General features: G+C 38.4%; 1 protein-coding gene across 5 annotated transcripts in view; it reads left to right on the top strand.

Annotated features, from left to right (window-relative positions):
• The window catches only part of anks1b (ankyrin repeat and sterile alpha motif domain containing 1B), a 274591-nt gene that overhangs the window by 180785 nt on the left and 75961 nt on the right, over positions 1-17845 (top strand). For all 5 annotated transcript variants that reach the window (XM_063460710.1, XM_063460713.1, XM_063460709.1 and 2 more), the window contains one exon: positions 2829-3015. In XM_063460710.1, the coding sequence (XP_063316780.1) occupies positions 2829-3015 (187 nt within the window). The remainder of the gene's footprint in view (positions 1-2828; positions 3016-17845) is intronic.

Genomic DNA, 17845 nt, shown 5'->3' with positions numbered 1-17845 from the left:
GAGGGATGCTTTAGGAGCAGTTGATGTACCCATTAAACTCCCTGAAGACGGAGACACGCAAAGGCTCAGATTGCCACTTTAAAATACCACGGTGTCACATTTGAAGGAGTTCACTCATTCTGTGTTCACGATTGCTTAATCTCATTTTGAGCCCTCGGTGTTCTGTTGTTAAGCTTCCAGTAACACGTTTTGATTCATGTCACACATGGCTTGTAGCAGTGTCTTTATTTTCCACACATTATGTATGCTTTAGATCGCAGAGACCTCATAACAACACCTAAGTTGTTGGTTTGTTTAGAATTGCTTCTGTTACACGACCAAAGACAAATGGAAAGACTAATGAAGAGAATACGTGGCTTTGACAGCTAGTTCTTGTAATGTCCCTCCTCTTGCCCAGTCAGTGTGTTTCCCTGTTGGGCTCATACATCACCGTCTTTACTCCCTGTACCCTTTCTGGGTTGTTGTGATCTTGTCTGGTTGATGCATTGGTCCTTTAAACATCCTTAGTCTCTGTTGGTTTCTGCTGCTGCTGCCGTGTAACTCCCTGGTGACTGACTTTCCACAAAAAAAAAAAAATTAAAATGGACTCTGTGCCATATTAGGTTCTGTTAGCAGTACTTTGGACTTGAGCAGTGATGTATCCTGAAGTGTTCACTCTTAGCTGGATATCATTTTCTCTGTGTGTGTGTGTGTGTGCAAAAATTCTTCTTCATTCTTCCACTTAAGACCAAACACACTGCACCAAATTGACCTTCAAGTTCAGTAGTGGTGTACTTTTTCTTTTATTGGTAAAGTTAGTTGGAAATGATTGTTATTCACTAAAGAAATGGAATAAACAGCTCTACCCCAGCCTACCTGCACCCTTAGAGCTCACTCAGCATGGCGTACCTTGTCTAATCGATGCAAACAAGCAGAAAAAAACTGTCAGATTTTTCCCTAAGCTAGCTTAAAGGCTGCAGCTTCATAAATACTGCACAGACATGAGAGTTTGGGTTAGCGTTAGTATTCTCACCCAACAGCACTTATTTCCCAGAATAGAGAAAGATATCCACGGCATTCAAATTTGTTATGTTAAATTAATCATTCTTTCGTTGTCCTTCCTTTTTTTGTATATTGTTCTCTCTTTCCATTTTCCATTCTTCTGCTTTTTATTTCAATCTCGTACCTCTTATTTTCGTCAGTGATCGCTTGCTTTTTGGCCAGATCCTTCCTATCCTGTTTCAAATGTTTACCTCTACTCATTGTTTGTTTTGTTTCTTCCTTTTTATTTCTTAATTGCTTTTCTTTTCAGTCAGCGTGTCTTCACTCTTTCCATTTTTCATCCTCACTCAGCCTATTTCCCTGTTCTTGTTCTGCTTTTGTGTTTTTCATCCCAGTTTAGTTCGGCGACTATTTCAAAGCCCAATTTGAACGCATCATGCATAGAAAAGAGCGTCCTCTCCTCCTCCTGCTTTCATTTCCTTTTATATTCTTTTCCCATCTCTCAAGGTTTAGTTTTTATACCTTGAGTCACAAAATAGACCGTGAAGGTCTTACAAAGGTTGTTCTGTTGTGCGTGTGTGTGTCTGTCTCTCAATATTTCAGGATGATATTTTGCGTTCAGAGTTCACTCTATTGATTCCCTTAGCATACATCCTTTGAGTTGTGATTGCATATACATGCACCAGCAGGGTTTTGACTGCCTGAGTTGTTTGTGAAGCTTAGCAGCAGGTTGTTGAGAGCTGCAAATGCCTCATTATGTAAGATGTGTTTACCAGATGCCAGTCTACAGTTTCATTTGTCCTCTGTCTCACTTTATCACTCACATTTGCGTCTTCTAAGCAGCCATTTTGGCTCGCTTTTTTTTCCTGTTCTACCTCTGTCATCTGCTATCTTGGATCCCGGTTTTACATGAGGAAGAAACAGATGTCGATATCTTATGTTGTACACATTTTTTTGAAACAATAGGAATACATGCCTTGACTTAAAACAATGCCTTTGTGTTTTTGCCTCATATGGTGTATTTTCATGTATGTTTCCACATGTTTCAATAAACTGCTGCATCCATTTCTCCTTTTCCTAGCATCATGTAATGAAATGGGGGGGGGCTCTTAGCAGTGATTGCACCACCCATAAACTCATCCAGAAAATAATAAAATAAAATAATAAAGGGATTTGCTTTTGACTACGAGAAAGCACAAGATCTTCAGCAACAGAAGTGGATCTGTCGTATAAAAAGGAAAATGAAAATAAAGGGCGAGAGGATCAAAACAAAAATAAGGAAAATTGCTTTACTGAAATACAAAGAATTGGTAATTAAAGTTATTAGCTGGTCCCTGTGGTAAAACGAGTGATGAAAAACAGATAATTCTTCTTACATCTCATGATGAGTGGGAACATTTATTGAGCTGCAGGCAACTGCATTTTATTTTTGGTATAAATCAAAAAGGGGCTGTTTGTTCAGAGAGAACTGTATTTCTCTAAAGCTATAAATTCTTGCAATTGCAATTCTTGTAATGGTTCCCTTTTAGTGGCGATCTGGTCATGAACAACATAAAGCCTCAACACAACATAATATAATGTAAGATCTGACTTAGTAAAAACCTAAAAAACCTAATTCATAAACAGGAAACAGGTCATAATAGCACAGTAATCAAAAGATATACGAATAAGTACCCTGCCACAATGAAAATGTGAAACTGAAATCGCAACATACAAAACAAGTTTTTTATTCAGACGGGAAGCAAAAAAATATGTCTGGCAAACCTTTTTTCAAGCAACCCAAACAAAACTAAACACTCCACAAAAAAGTTTTGGACTCTCAAACCCTTCGTCTTCTCTTCTCCCAGCCCAAACAGCGCACCTCTCTGTCTTCATCCTTGGATGTCCAAAGGCCGGTCAACCACAGCTGTGAGCCTAGCGAAGTGAGCTCTTCCCTCGGCTACGCCAGCTTCAGCACCAGTCCCCCTGCCAGCCCTCCGCTCAGCCCCAACCAAGAGGACTCTGCAGGTTCCAACGACGACTGTCAGCTCACAGGTAAGAAGCATTAAATGCCCTTTAACTTCAGTTTTCCAGTTACAAAACAAGATGATCATTATTGAAGGCCTGAGCCTCAAGTGAGAACAAGTCTTTTACCTGGAATGTAATGACATCTCACCTCCCCGAGGGGAAGGAGGGGGAAGCAACACAGATATCTTCTCTAAGGAGTAATGCTGTGCTATTTATATAACCCTTTGCATTAATGTAATGGCAGCAATCAAAGCTACTAAAACACCTCTTCCTGTTTTAATAGATGCAAATTAAGACTGAGTAACTTTGGAATTAAAGGGGAAGCGTGCAATTTTAAGGTGGCATCTAAAGGGCTGTTTTAATTATTGATTGTTCTATGAGTGACTTTCCTAACTAATTTATCATTTGGTCAATTAAGAAAAATAATTAAAGAGATTTATTCATTCTTTGTTGCCTGACCAAAAATCTGTCATATCAGTTTGATGAAAAATAACATGGTTCTGAATAATATGGTTTGTTTTTTTTTGTATTTTCACTAACATGTTGCCTGAATTATTCCTTATTTTTGGATTAGTGGTGTTTTATCATCAGAGGGGTCTATTCTCAGTGAAGCATCTGTAGAGAGGGAGTGAAATGTGGTTTGAGCTAAAATGAAAGGGAATGTAAAATCTGTTCAGAATATTTAAAATACCACATTTCTCATGTGTATAAGCCAGCTGGTGTCTTGGTGACGGCCTCTCTTACTAAATATCTACTCTAATAATGCATAACGCACATATTTTATCTGAAAGTGAATATAATGAGTGCTTGTATGTTTTGCCATGTGGTGCATCATTTTTCTTGCACTTGGATTGCTCATTATAACATAGCTAAGCCCACCTTTTTTTATTCCTCATGTTTTCCTCTTACATGTTGTCACTGTTGCCTTGGTGTAAGTGATGCTTAAACTCTGACTGCATGGGAACCAAATAAAACCCTAATCTCTTTGTCCTGGGTCCCAGGAAATTGAAATCATATTTCTACTCATTCTATTCTGGTGGCCATAACCAAGTGGCAAGCACCTTAGAGGCTAAGAACATGTCTGAGAACAGCTGGAAGGTGTACAGAGTGCGCCATGAAAGCTGGATCAGTTCTGACTGAGATGAATTAGAGATCATGATCCAGGCTACACTAGGCAGGCAGACAGTTTAGCAACAGCAGAAGAACACTTTATCTTTCAGTTAGGCATCAGTCACACAGCCCTGGAGACCCTAGTACCCACACGCCTCGGTTGGTGAGTGGTTGTTGGATGTTAATGGCGTTTGTGCTTGAAATTGGTTGCAAAGAGGTATGCGATGCAGTACCAAAAGTCTTCTTGTGATTGCTTTTGTCGCTGCCAGATTGCATTGGTGACCATCAGTTTGCGTAGGAGTTGCAAACTAACCAACAAGCGGCAGTGAAACCTGAAAAATTTAGACGCAAACCGGAAGACACAACTTTTACTCACCAAGCAAGTTGTAGTTCCAGTTGGTGTTGCACTCTTCAGTTTCACAGCAGTTTAGCAAGCAGTTTGCAGGAAAGACTGTCTTCTATACAAACTGTGGCCAACAAGAGCAATCTAGAGGTTTTCTAGTCCCACGCTGTGTTCTCTTTGAGACCAATTCTGCATGTTTACAAACAAGCAACTTCCTGCAACCACCCGTCAGTCGGGAAATATATATTTTTGCTTAGCAACCAGTAGTTACCATGGGGTCAGTAATTGGTCTTAAGGCCTGTGTGACTGTTGTTTGACAAGCAATTTCGCAGTGACTACTAGCTGCCTCTAGCAACCAGTCACAACCAATCTAGGACTGCTAGTTGGTCTCTAGGCCTGTGTGACTGGGGCCTTAACTTAAATGAATCACTGCAGCGAGTGCCTTGCTGACTTCATTCATCAAAATAAATGAATAATATCTCTATTTGCTACTACTTGCAGTTGCTGGAGCCACTCAAGCTATTGCTGAAAGGATAGTCCTATTATTAGTGCAAACATATTGAAAGATGCCAGTTTGGGTTTGTTTGCATTCAAAGTTATCAGCACATCCCAACACAGACACATTAGCATGATGTTTTTAGATTACATGCCATTTTAACTTGTTAAACTGTGTTTGCATAATCTGCCCTAGACTTTGTTTTGACGAATACAGCCACACCAGCTACTTTGACACAGCATCAGTTACTGCAGGTTGGCTCTGACACCGAATGTTCAGCGGTTAGTTAGACCTGTCGGGTAATGCAGGTTCACAGTTATGAAAATGCAACATTTTCAAAACTCCCATTTTCCACAAGCAGCATGTTCCTCTCACTGGCAAAAATAATGGATTATAATGGATTCCCAGAGGACTCGTGATTTTCTCCTCATCAAAGAAACACCGGTAATTTTCCAACCAGTGAGAATTTAGTCAGATGAAAGCATCTGAGCAACCAATCAGCCAGGTGATCTGGAGACTACAAACTTCAAACTTTCCTCTGTCTTTTCCCTTAAAGCTAAATACATCAATGCTTTGCAGTTGTTAAATTTTTTTTTAAACTTACTATTAAATATTCACCAAAAATCTTCTTTGCTTTTGCAGAGAACTCCACTAATCATGGCAAGCCAGTGAAAATGAATGGATTTAGCCTGATATATTCACCATTTTAAATGCTTGTGGGGATGTAACGAACAGATTAATGTCAGAGATTAAACTATTACTACTGAATAAATCATGTTAAATATATTCTTTTTAGTCTTGCATTTAAAAAGCAAGATTTTAGGGTAACAATATAGCAGATGAATCGCACATCTGTTCAGCTTTGATGCAAATCAGGATGCAAGCTTGTTTGGGAGGGGAATCTGCTGGCTATCTTAAAAACTAGGCTCTGAGACATCAGCAAAAAATTCTCTGTTAGTCCAGTGGGGAGTCGCTTTTACTGTCACACCAGATGAAACACTGTTTCATCATTAGATGCTCTCCCCCGCTGAGTTTCAAAGTTTCTTCTCCAAAAGGAATATTCGGAGTAATGAATGAGGTGTTCATATAAGAGTCCCGTAATCAGTGCATCTGAGTCTTAAATCTGCACACGTGCACATTTCACTGCATTTATTTAAGCTCACAAAATAAAAAAGTAGCATAAATGCTAAATAATGCACACATGTTTACTTTTCACGTGCCCCCTTTTTTAAAAAATGTGACTGCATATTTATGAGTTTGACACATTTTTAATATCATGGACTTTCCATTACCATGTATGTCTCTGTGTAAATTAGGGAATATTTTTGAATATTCCTTAAATTATTAAAAATCAAGTCATTCATGCGACGATTTCTACTCCTGGTTTTATGTGTGTATGTGTGTATGTATAAGGTGGCTATAATGCATGCACAAGGCCAATAAATAAAAATGGCACTTTAAGGTTTGATGGTAGTTAGCAAACAGGAGAAAAGTCAAAAGGGGAAGACTATTACAGCTGTCAAAAAGTTCTGAGAAATAAAGAAAAATGAGGCTCCGCTCAAACTTCACCAGGTGAAGCTAGCATATCAAATGTACCAGAAATATGCACCATCACTGGAGATTAGAAGTGGGTGGGTGAATAGTTCTAAGTCAACACTGAATATTATTTTTGCTTGAAATACCAAGTCCTACAGTAAATCCCCTTTTTATTGAGAAAGAATTTTTGTACGTGTACGTCGGCACAACGTAATGCTTTCAATATTTAATAGAAACATAACGATTAGTGTGTTTTATGTATTTCTGTATTATGGGATATTTATTTCTGACCTTCATTTCCTTGGTGTCATTTCCCAGACACTCGTTTGTGTTACCATAGTGATGAAATCCCTGTTGTCATGGAAAAGTGGTGGCCTTGGCGATGGGTAGTTTGTGACTTGGTAATACTTCCTTCTCTCACCTGGCTTTCAGTCCAACTGTCCCTCACACCCGCAGCTATCGGGCTTCCAACAAAAGAGGCAAAGCAAGGGAAGCCGTCCAGGCAGGAGACATATTCAATGTGTGTGTGTGTCTTTGTCTGTGTGTGTGTCTGTGTGTTTCATCCGGGAGCAGTTCAGAGACCCTGCTAGACTTTGATCTGAGTAGAGCCTCAGCAGGGGAAAAACACATTCATTATCAATCCACAGGTGCATGCACACAGACACACTCGCACGCACACACACATGCACACAGGCGTAAAACTGAATGAGACATCTTCATCTAGTATTCCTATTGAAGCATTGCGGTGGTATTTATGTTACAAGACTGTGTTATTTCCCTCTTGAAGCTACATAATGAGCCTTGGCCTGTCACTGATATCTGGTGGATGACTTCTGAGGACAGAAACTGAGGAGCAATTATTGATCACAGTCTCGAAAATCTCTTCTTTTTGACTTTTGAAAACATTGCCTGATACTATGTAAATATATCGGGCATGGATAGTGTTCATAGTTGAATTGCTGAGTGGATACATAAAATTTTAATGGGTTGCAAGAAGGTTCTTGTGCTTAAATAGCTTATCAGTGGTTCATTTAGAATGCACAACCACTTAAAGTTTCTTTTGGACACTGTTGCCTAAAAGGCATCCCACTTCTCAGTGCATTGGATCAATGCATTGATCCTGTACTTAATAATTATGCATCCGGTTATTGGTTGAATGGATGCAATAACATATACTGTACTATGTAAGATATTTGCTCTGTTCATAAATATTGAAAGATGAACAGAGTGACGAATAATCAGTTAAATTACATTCCGGGTTATTTACAGTCATGATTGTTTACAATAACGTAAGTTAGCCACTCTTAAGAATTTACCATATTCAAAAAGGAGTTAGCTAAGTGGCTAATTATTCTGTAACCTTTTTTAATCATGAGCTGTTCAAACCTTTTAATACATTTTTATTTTCATTTTAGAAAACATACTTTTTCACTCTCCTGGAGAATAGGCATGAGTAGACTGATACCACTCATGTCATTATTTTAAGACTGTAGCTACTACTATTGCCTAGGCTTACAATAAGTACCTAAAGGCTGAAGTTCTTTGAGTGGCCACTTGGTGCTGGCTCCAAAAATGAGTCAGTTCATATAAACTTGTATGGGACCTGAGATAAGGTTTTCTCAACTTCCAGGTGGGCGACTGATGCAACTACCAGTGAGAGTAAAGATTACTGTTGATTGATATGTGACCTGGTAGTAAATACATAAATACATTAGATGGTCACCTAGGCAGCTGGAGCATGGAATATCTGCAAGCAACGAACCGTCAGCTTTAAAGCGATATGCAATGAGCAAATCGCTCCCAGTGTGGATGTAGCTTAAACCTGTGAGAACAGAAAGACTTTCTCAAAAAGAAAGTTTCTTTTTGAATGTAGACACAGTTGTGACTGACCTGAGGTCTGCAGACAATGTATTCCAAAGAAAAGGACCACAGTAACTGAAAGCACTCTCAGCACACTTGGATCTAATAGTCACAAGATTTGCACCTGGTGAGCTGAGAGGTCTAATTAGGTTATAGACACTGAACAAGTCAGAGATGTAATAGTGAGCCAAACTATTGAGAGCTTTATGAACTAATAGAAGGATTTTAAAGGTAATTATGTGTCGAACTGGGAGAAATGACTTTAACACTGGGGTAATATGTTCAAATTTCCATGTAAGAACTTTGACTACTGTTGTCAAAGTTGTACTAGTGATGGTTTGGATAGTCCAGCAAATCGAGCGTGACAGAACACCATTCTGATTAGCTTATTGATATGATTATCATAACTCTAATTATCCAGTATTATGCTCTCTATGGATGGACCTTGTTAAGTGCAGGACATCATGGTGGCTGGATACATCTTTTATTTACAGTCTATGTTAAAGACATAGAGTATATATTAGAGACTCACTGGCTTGGCTCTGTTAATAGCTGATATATTAGCCCGTTAACCTCTAATTCTTTTTACAGGATTGATGTGTCATATAATTTCTTGATGGGTGTGACAACTTTTAACTCTGTTCTCCAGAAAACAAGTAAAACATTTTTTCTAAAATTTCAAGCAGTTTTACTTAAAGACTTGATTTTCTTTTCTTGATTAAGTCTTTGCAACTTAGTGTTTGGCTATAAATAAAAACATGAATCAATAAATCCATTTTATCTCTATTTTTCAGGAGGAAGCATCACATTACTATTTTATCCTTTAGAGCATATAGAAAAAAAATCTTGTTATAAAAACTGGCTGCTGATGCAGACATACTAAAATTTTACATTCTGGGGGAGGGATTGTCTTCTTATAATGGATGTGTAATGCCTTATCACCCTGCTTATGAAAACCTATTATATAAGTCCTACAGCACTTTATAGATGCTGCCAGTAATGCCTTCTAAATATGTATACCTCTATTTGTTCCACTCTTTCTCTGGATGTGTGTCTCCCTCACTCTCCTTGCTTGAAGTTCCAATACCAGGAATAGATTGGCACCCATTTATTTTTCTATATTTTTTTCTATATTTTTTTCCCTCCTCCGTCTTCTTCTGCTACGCTGCTCATCCCGCCTGCTCTCTCTACTTATTAGCTTTATAAGGCCTATTGTGGGGTTGCCATGGTAACAAGTGGCTTACAGAGAGAAAGAGAGACAGCGAGAGAGAGAAAATGAGAGAAAGGAGTATATATGTATGTGGGTACAGAAGGCAAAAAGTCACAGAATTCAGAGGATGCCAGTGAAAAAGAGTGGGTGAGAGAGAATGAGCGTCTAATGTTGCAGAGGGGGTGGGGGAGCCTGGTGATGAACAAAATTCAGGCAAATAGAAAGAATGAAATGTGAGATTTCAGGGGGCTGGTTTGAGAAATGAGGACAAGAAAGTGAAGGGAACACGTTTTCCCTGGCATTCCATAAAAGGTCTTTCCTTCCTCCTGCTACACATCTGTCTGTCCTCTGATTATTCCTTTCATTCCTCCCTTCAACACTGTGTACTTTCCTTCAACCCGAAGCAAAGTATGCAGGTGTCAGCAACCTGCGTGGGCAGTTGGACTATAAGGATTCCTATTTATAACCCGATCCATCCCTGGTGCTGCTGTTACACTACATAACTAAAGTTTATGTAATGCTGGACACTGCTTTGAGAGGATATTCCTCCAGCGCAGACCTCCAAGTGTCATTCAGCATTAAGCAAAGTCAGTGGCGACGCAGTTGTCCTTAATGAATTATGCAGTGCCCCCTGCGACAAGTCAGCAGCAAACAGGCACAAATCTTCAGGTCTCTATTTATTCCTCTGAGAGCTGTTCAGCTTTTTATGCACTCCTTATTTTGTTATTTTCCATGTAATTTAAATGGCAGTTGTTTTTTGTCTCTTGCAGAAGTTTGTCATTACATTAAAAGCAGCAGTAATTACTATTATTATACCAACGCTAGGTCAGGTGATTCATGTAGTGTTAAAAGGGATCACTAAAAGTGATTAACCCACAGAAAGACCTTATCTTGCTGTTTCCCTCAGATTTTTTCCTCGGGACGTGGTGTAAACCAAAACAGGGCAAAGTATGACTTCAGCTAAACACTCAGTTTAGTCCTTGATGCTTTAATTTATTTTAGTTTATTTCTGTGCATTTTGCTAAGAAAATGGGAAATAGGTGCAGCAATGTATTGAAAATGTGCAAATATATACCGAAATATAGTACATCAGTCTATCAAAATCAGTCTGGGGGAAGATAAAGTCTTTCTGTAGGTTAACCTGCTTGTAAGTCAATATTCAGTCTGACTACTTTTGTTCTTTGTTTTGTTGTTTGTCAAGATGATCCTACACTGCTTAAGTGATGCTGAAGTTCGGGCTCTGTGAGGCCAATCCATCAATGATAGTGTTTGATGGTGTGTAATCCTACTGAGGTATGTTTTTACTGCTTTGGCACTGTGTTTGGGATCATATTTATGCTGAAAAACAAAGTAGTTGCCCATCAGACACTTTCCATGGTGGATCAAAATCTGGCGGCAGTTTATAATTTAATCGGTTTTGACAAGATCCCCCTAACAGCACTGGGTGAATGTAGCCCGAAGCCATGAGAGAGCCTCCACTGTGTTTTAAAGATGGCTGTAGACACTCAGTCATTCTTCACTCCATATGACATCTTACCTCTGATTTTCAGTCCAGTTTTTGTAAAAATAAAGCATGAGCTTTTGTAAGAAACTGGAGCAAGAGTCATTATACCGCATTCGTAGCTTCTTCCGTTCCATTTATAAAAAGTAAATAGAAAATTGAACCATGTTTCATGTTAAGACAGATGGTAAATTACCCAAAGAGCAGATCTGTTATGCAGCTGCTAGATTATCTGTAAAGGTTTTTCTTTTCATCACTCTGTCTTCATGACCTTATCCTAATAAACTGAAGTTAGTTTGTAAAAGGATTCTCTGAGATAGGTGAAGCTGCTCCGATTTAGTATAAAGAATTACATTTTCTTGGGTGTGTTATATAAAAAAAAAAATCCTGCCTAAAAACTTCATATTCTCCTCATAATGCAGCTGACACACAAAGCGGCTGAGTAATCGATGATCTCCATCAGTTAATGAGCCGTAAATGGCAAAGCGATCAACTACTCAGTGTGCGAGTGCTGCGCTTGCTGTGTGTTTACTTGAAAGACTTAAGTTCATTAGACTTCCACTGCTTGATTCAGTCCTTTGTTGTGAACTATCACACACTCCACTTGTTCCCGGTATAAGGACATTCTTCTGCATAGATGCAAGTCTGTCGGCCTGCTGCGCGTAATTATTAAGTCATGGTCACAGTCAGCAAAGCCTTTGTTTGGAGCACTAATTTGATACTCATGGACACACACACCTTAGTTACCTTAGCTCTCTCCTCACCTTCGTTTGTCAACACACATTTGAAAGAGTTTTCTTTTATTGCATCTCTTCCGACGTAACCTCAATAAGAAGAAAGAGGTTCTTGACATCTCATTAATATTTTAATCAAGACCCGAGCTAAACAGAAGCAGAGACACACCTGCTGTTCTGGCCAGGTTTAATGTGCTGAATGTGTCCACTGTTGTGTGGCAGAAGTGGTGAAATTATAGTGCTCCTCTTGTTACTTTTTCAATCAGGTTTGAGAGAGGATCAATCAAAGATAAAAGCTGTTCAGTCAAATTTGAAAGGTAGAGGAAGAAAAAGGTGAAAGACCGTTTAACAGTTATGCAGTTTGAGTTGTATTGCTTCTAAGTTTTTTTTTAATTAAGTGCGTGATTTGGTTTTATGCCATACATGCAGTTTTACACTAAAGTTCATAAGGTGCACTGATGCAATCCAGTGCAAAGCCTTGCAGTGCAGCAATCCTTTTTGTTTTGTACTCATGGTCTGAGTAGAAATTATTAGAGCTATATCAACAGACTGTTTGACACAGAGTGGGATCATATGTGAGTTTTTGGACAGTCTTGGTAGTAGAGTGTACCGCCCTAAGGATGCAGCACTAATTAACTGCTCAGTTTCATTAATGAGGTGGATAGTTTTGATCACACATTCACTCTGCGTCTTTAATTTATTTTTCACCTTAGGCAGTTTTTCGACCAAAACAGGTTCAGGACAAATGTGGATGTTGTGTGTTCGAAGGGGATTTTAATAATATTAACCCATCTCAGCCTATTACAGCTAAATCTGTATCAGCATATGTACTCATATTCACCAAGATAAAACCTTCTTTTTACCTAAAACATGATAAACATCAATAAAACAGCAAAATATACAGTGGGTAATTTGGAAAATGTCTCCTAACATGCTAGCTGTTATTCCAGCTGAGCAGCTTCATTGTTTGCAAAAATGGCTGCATTGACTGCAACACATGTGGCAAAGTAGTATAGTGTAGGATCACATCTGGGCAGATGGTGTTGTTGAGTGACTCAAAGTCTTCACAATAAGGTGTTAACTAGTTTTTGAAAAATATTGATGGAAGGTTAATAAACGCTGAGCCTTTCATTTTTTTTCCCCCCGTTTCAACAAAACTGTAATATTTTGTGGTGAACCTTCTCAGGAGTTACAGTTAAATGTGACAAACATACAAAAAAAATAGGAAATCAGGAAGTGGGCAAACACTATTTCACACCGCTGCATAACTCTGAAGCTGTGTCATCCCTGTGTCAAAGAATATGAGCCAATATATTGACAGTTATTTTTTTTCTTCATAAAAATGAGTTTTGTCCCCAAAAAATACAAGAAACATGGCAGGGAATACTCAAATATAAAAAGTAGTTATTGAGATGGAAGTGTATTACAAGATCAGTCAATAGCTCTCCTTGGAGTCATGATACTAGGGATGAATATTAAGGACTCTGTGATCTCCTCACTTTTTGTCTGGCACACAAAACGAACACAAAATTTTATGCATAACTTAGAGTTAGGGTTACTTCTTATCACGGATGACTCATAAATCTCATCTGGCTAATAGAGACACTGTGACTGCAGACTCTTGCATTTGCATCTGTTGAATGTGGCTGTGTGATTTGTTTTGTTTCTTTATTTTTTTTAGTTCTCATCGAGTCTTTTCAGTAACAAGCCTCTTGAAAATCCATGCAAACTGAAATCAACAATGTGCATGAACATTATTAAAACACCTCATTGCTATGTAACTCCTCTTCTGTGCCTTCTTCTCTTTGTATTCGGGCTTAAATCTCTGTCACTACTTTGTGGTTGGGTTTTGAATAGAAGGACCTGAGGTGATGATGAGTCATGTTTGGAAGCTCTGAACACAAAAGAGGCTCACGCTGATACCCAGACAATATTCAAAATAGCTCGACAGAAGGTAGCAGAATTTAGAGAGATGCACAGAGAAACTCGCCTTAAAAGAAGCTTTATGGAGAAGTTGTATCTGGTCTGCAGTGTTTTGGGTTTTTTTGGCATGCTACCGTTATTGCGGCATTAAGACATATATAAAGATAAAGAAAAAAGCAGCACAATTCCTTCGAAATGGGTAACAGGGAGTTACATTTCATATATGTGTTTTTTCACACCCTCTAATCACAGTCTCAGACACTATTTCGTCATAGGTGCTGGTGCCTGAAAGTTATGTAGAAAGTCACTTTTGGCGTCTGTCCTGTGACACACTGGGTTTAGTCAGTAGTGATGTGGTTCTCTCACTCCCAGCTTTGAACATTTGGACCCTTGTTAAAGTTCCCTTGGCGTCACATTCACTGGGCAATCTTTCAGTGTGGAGGGTTGTGAAGGGGCAGATTTTTATTCAAGCTGCAGTCTGTTCCTAAACTTACCAAAGTTTTGGTAACTAAGTATCAGCAAAAATAAAAAGCAAGTTAAAACGAAGTGAAGCAGAGTGCAAAGCACAAAACTGTCAGTTGGTGATTTATGTCCACAAATGGGGCATTATTCACTGACAGTTTGTAATTTATAGCTTTTTAAAATGCTGTTATTTCATGGCCGGTGTTGGCATGGACTAGTCTCTCTTTTTGATGAAAGAAGTCAGAGGAGAATGACCAAACAACAGAAGGCAACAGTAGTGTAAATAAGTGCTTGTTACAACCAAGCTATGCAGAAGAGCATCTCTTAGCACACAAGAATTGTTGAAGAATCGACCACACTGGGTGCCACTCCTGTCAGAACAGGAAACCGAGGCTATGATTTACACAGGCTCACCAAAATTGGACACCAAGACCGGGAAAATGTTGCCAGTCTCGCCATGAGCCTCAATGTTTGCTGCACATTTCGATATTAGGCTCAGAATAATGGCGTAAACAACATGAGATCATGGATCTGTCATGCCTTGTATTAACTGGTGATGTGGGGGGATTTTTTTTTTTTTGGAAGACCTTGGACCCGAGTGTTGCTGCTAACCATTTCCATCACTTTATGGCCACAATGCACCATGTCAGAAAGTCCAGATCCTGCTTCCTTGAACATGACAATGAGTTCAGAAACATTAGTATTTAAATGGCCTCCACAGGCACCAGATCTCAATCCAACAACACACTTTTGTATGTAGTTTAACAGGGGATTCTCATCATGGGTGTGCTGCTTCCCACACTTTGCTAAATCTATAGAATGAATCATTAAGGCAGCTCTGAAGGCTTTCCAGCCTGATATTAGTAAGTTGTACCTACTAAAGAGTCCTGTAGCATTTGAAAGAAAGGCAGCATTTAGACTTCCTGGAAATGTGCTGACTTTGAAGGGTGGTAAAGAAAGGTTGATTTGAAAAATTGGTACCTTTTGTGAATTTGTGACCATTGGATCTCTTTATATAAACACTAAGATGATCGGTGACTACATTTTAATTTGCGAAATTCCCTTTTGTATTCTGAAAATCTCTAAAGCTGTTAAGCATTTATGTGATTCTTGGATAGCGCGTATATATAAAATCTAAAATTCTAATCACTGCTGATCTCGTATTAGTCATTTAACTGTCACCATCCTCTTCTGTCTCACATAAGCTGAATAAATGAAATTTCAGTGACTGCCATCATTCTCAACTTGAGGAGACTTGAAGAAATGGGTTTTTGCAGACAAAAAACAGTTGCTGTGGCAAAAAAAAAAACAACCCTCTGCATATTTGAGTTACGAGTGAAAGTGTGAATTCAATATCTCTAGACTGGCCCCTCTCTGCCTTAAGGCTGGGTTTAGATAGGTACGGGCTCTCAGTAATGAAGTAATGCTCTCAGCAGGGAATCCCTATCGCTTTTCCTCTACCCACGGGGCAGAGTTTAGCCTGACCTGTTTGCACCTGTTAGTGTGGCGCTAGCTCTAGTGTCACAAACCTGAGGCCAACTTTCAGCATGAAAAGATGAAGATAAGGAAAATGCCCCTTAACCCATAACTCAGATAAGAACTGTTTGCCATTCATTGTCTTCTTATTGTTTTGCTTGCTTGCTTTTGGGTGTGTGTATATGAGATAAATAAAGAGGATATTGAAAATACAGTCTATTATTAACTTGACATTCGTGTTTGTTAGAAACCTCACACACACACACACACACACAGCTGTCCATGGCAATCTCTCGGTAGTTTCCAGTCTTTTTAGTATGTGCAATAGACTGAAATTCACCTAAGGTACCAAATTGGCGACCACCTAACCTAAAAACTAATTTGTTGATTAGGATCATGGAGGCGCTTTAATTTTCTGGGCGGCAGGCATCATCTTTCACAAGCTGTGAAACCATAGTGATGATTTTAATTTTTACAGACAACGTGATAGCGTGACAATTTAAGAGTTTGGTGGAATTCAGAGACCCTGCACCACAGAGGCTTAGGCTGGTTCAGTGTAATTAATAGTACTCAAATCAGAACAGCCAGTTATAATATAGTGCAGAAAATGATGGTAAAAAGCCTGTTACAGAATTTGGGATTCAGATTTGGTCAATCCGACATTTAAAAAAACAAACAAAAAAATGCAGTAAAGGTGTAATCTCCACTGAGAACAAGAAATGTCCAGCAAAGTAACAGCCAAACATAATGGGGTGTGTTTTAAAACCAATTAGACATGTATGGTGAACTAAAATAGTTAAATACGATGAAGATAAAGGTAAAGCAAGCAAACTAAATTTGCTTAAATCCAAGATAACCAGAGTAGAATGGTGTTACTGGGTGCATTCTACCTTGTGTCCAAGTGTCACATGTATATCTCTAAATAAGTGTCTAAATGAGTTTCCTATTCTTTTATATTAATGAGTACGTATCTTTGGAAGTAAATGAATACATTTTATATCAATATGTGTAACAGTGAATTATTAGTATCTGTTAATTTGGTAAGCCAAGTTATTTTTGCCGTAATCCATTTAAAATGCAAGTGTACAATGCATTTATAATGACTGTATACAGTGCTTAACACATTTCTTAGACCACCACCCAGTGTGAGGTCTATCCCACAGCTGCCCTAAATGAACAGCATTGGTAATTACCAAAATCTTCCTTATGCTTGTGTAATTTGCCAGCTCTTTTACTGCAATTATAATGTAAATGCTAAAATATAATTATTGTTGTTAATCTGTGAATTTATCATTATTATTAGCATTATTATTATTATTTAATTAAGATGGCCAATTACAGTTATTTATTGTATTCTTGAAGAAAAGAATATTTTTGTGGTGAATGATATGCCTGATTAATTTCTTATTTGAAGTGAGGACCAGTGTGCCATTTTTATTTTGGCATAAAAATGTGAATTCCGTTTGCTATTTGGCTAATAAATAACAATATAATTTTTAGTTTAAACACGTTTTTGACAGATGTCTACATTTTTTGCCTTTTTTTAAGGACGGGTTGTCTAAAAAAATGGTAAAGCACTGTAAATACATATAGGATGACATTAGCTCTGTAGGATAGTGAATCAGTTTGAAGGACAGCTGCATTGGAGAGCGAGGACCAGAAGCTAATTGAAACATAATCGAGAGATGTGGATCCGTTCCATCTCAATAAATCCACAAATAACACTGGTGAATATTTTAAAACAACAGACCTTTGCTCAAAGCAAAATTTAGTCATATTTTAAAAACCACATTGTAACCTTTCTGAGTTTTTTTTTTTTCTGAGAGTCAAGAGACATCCTAGAGTATGGGACCTATCAGGAGACTAGTCATTATGTTATGCTATGTTCAATCCTGTGACACAAGTAGGAGTTAAAAGCAAACACTCAAGGTCATTTTTCCTTTGTAATCCCTTGTGTGGTTTTGAATCCCCAGGTTCTTAAACATTTGGTGTAAAGCTGGAAGAGTACAACTGAAACCTTTCTATTTCTTGTTAAGTTTACTTGCGGGACCTTAGCTAATGATTCTGACATTTCCAACAACCATTGAAGGAAACATTTATCTTGCTCTCACATGTAACCCACTGAATCCCATGTTGCTTTAACACTTTCTTAAATCAGTGGCGTCAAATCATTTGCTTTCATCATCATAAGTCCCAACAGACTTTT

This window comes from Pelmatolapia mariae, linkage group LG17 (assembly GCF_036321145.2).
Source record: "Pelmatolapia mariae isolate MD_Pm_ZW linkage group LG17, Pm_UMD_F_2, whole genome shotgun sequence".
Taxonomy (NCBI): Eukaryota; Metazoa; Chordata; class Actinopteri; order Cichliformes; family Cichlidae; genus Pelmatolapia; species Pelmatolapia mariae.
Note: the sequence above shows the minus strand (reverse complement) of the source record. Positions and strands in the feature narration are given on the sequence as shown.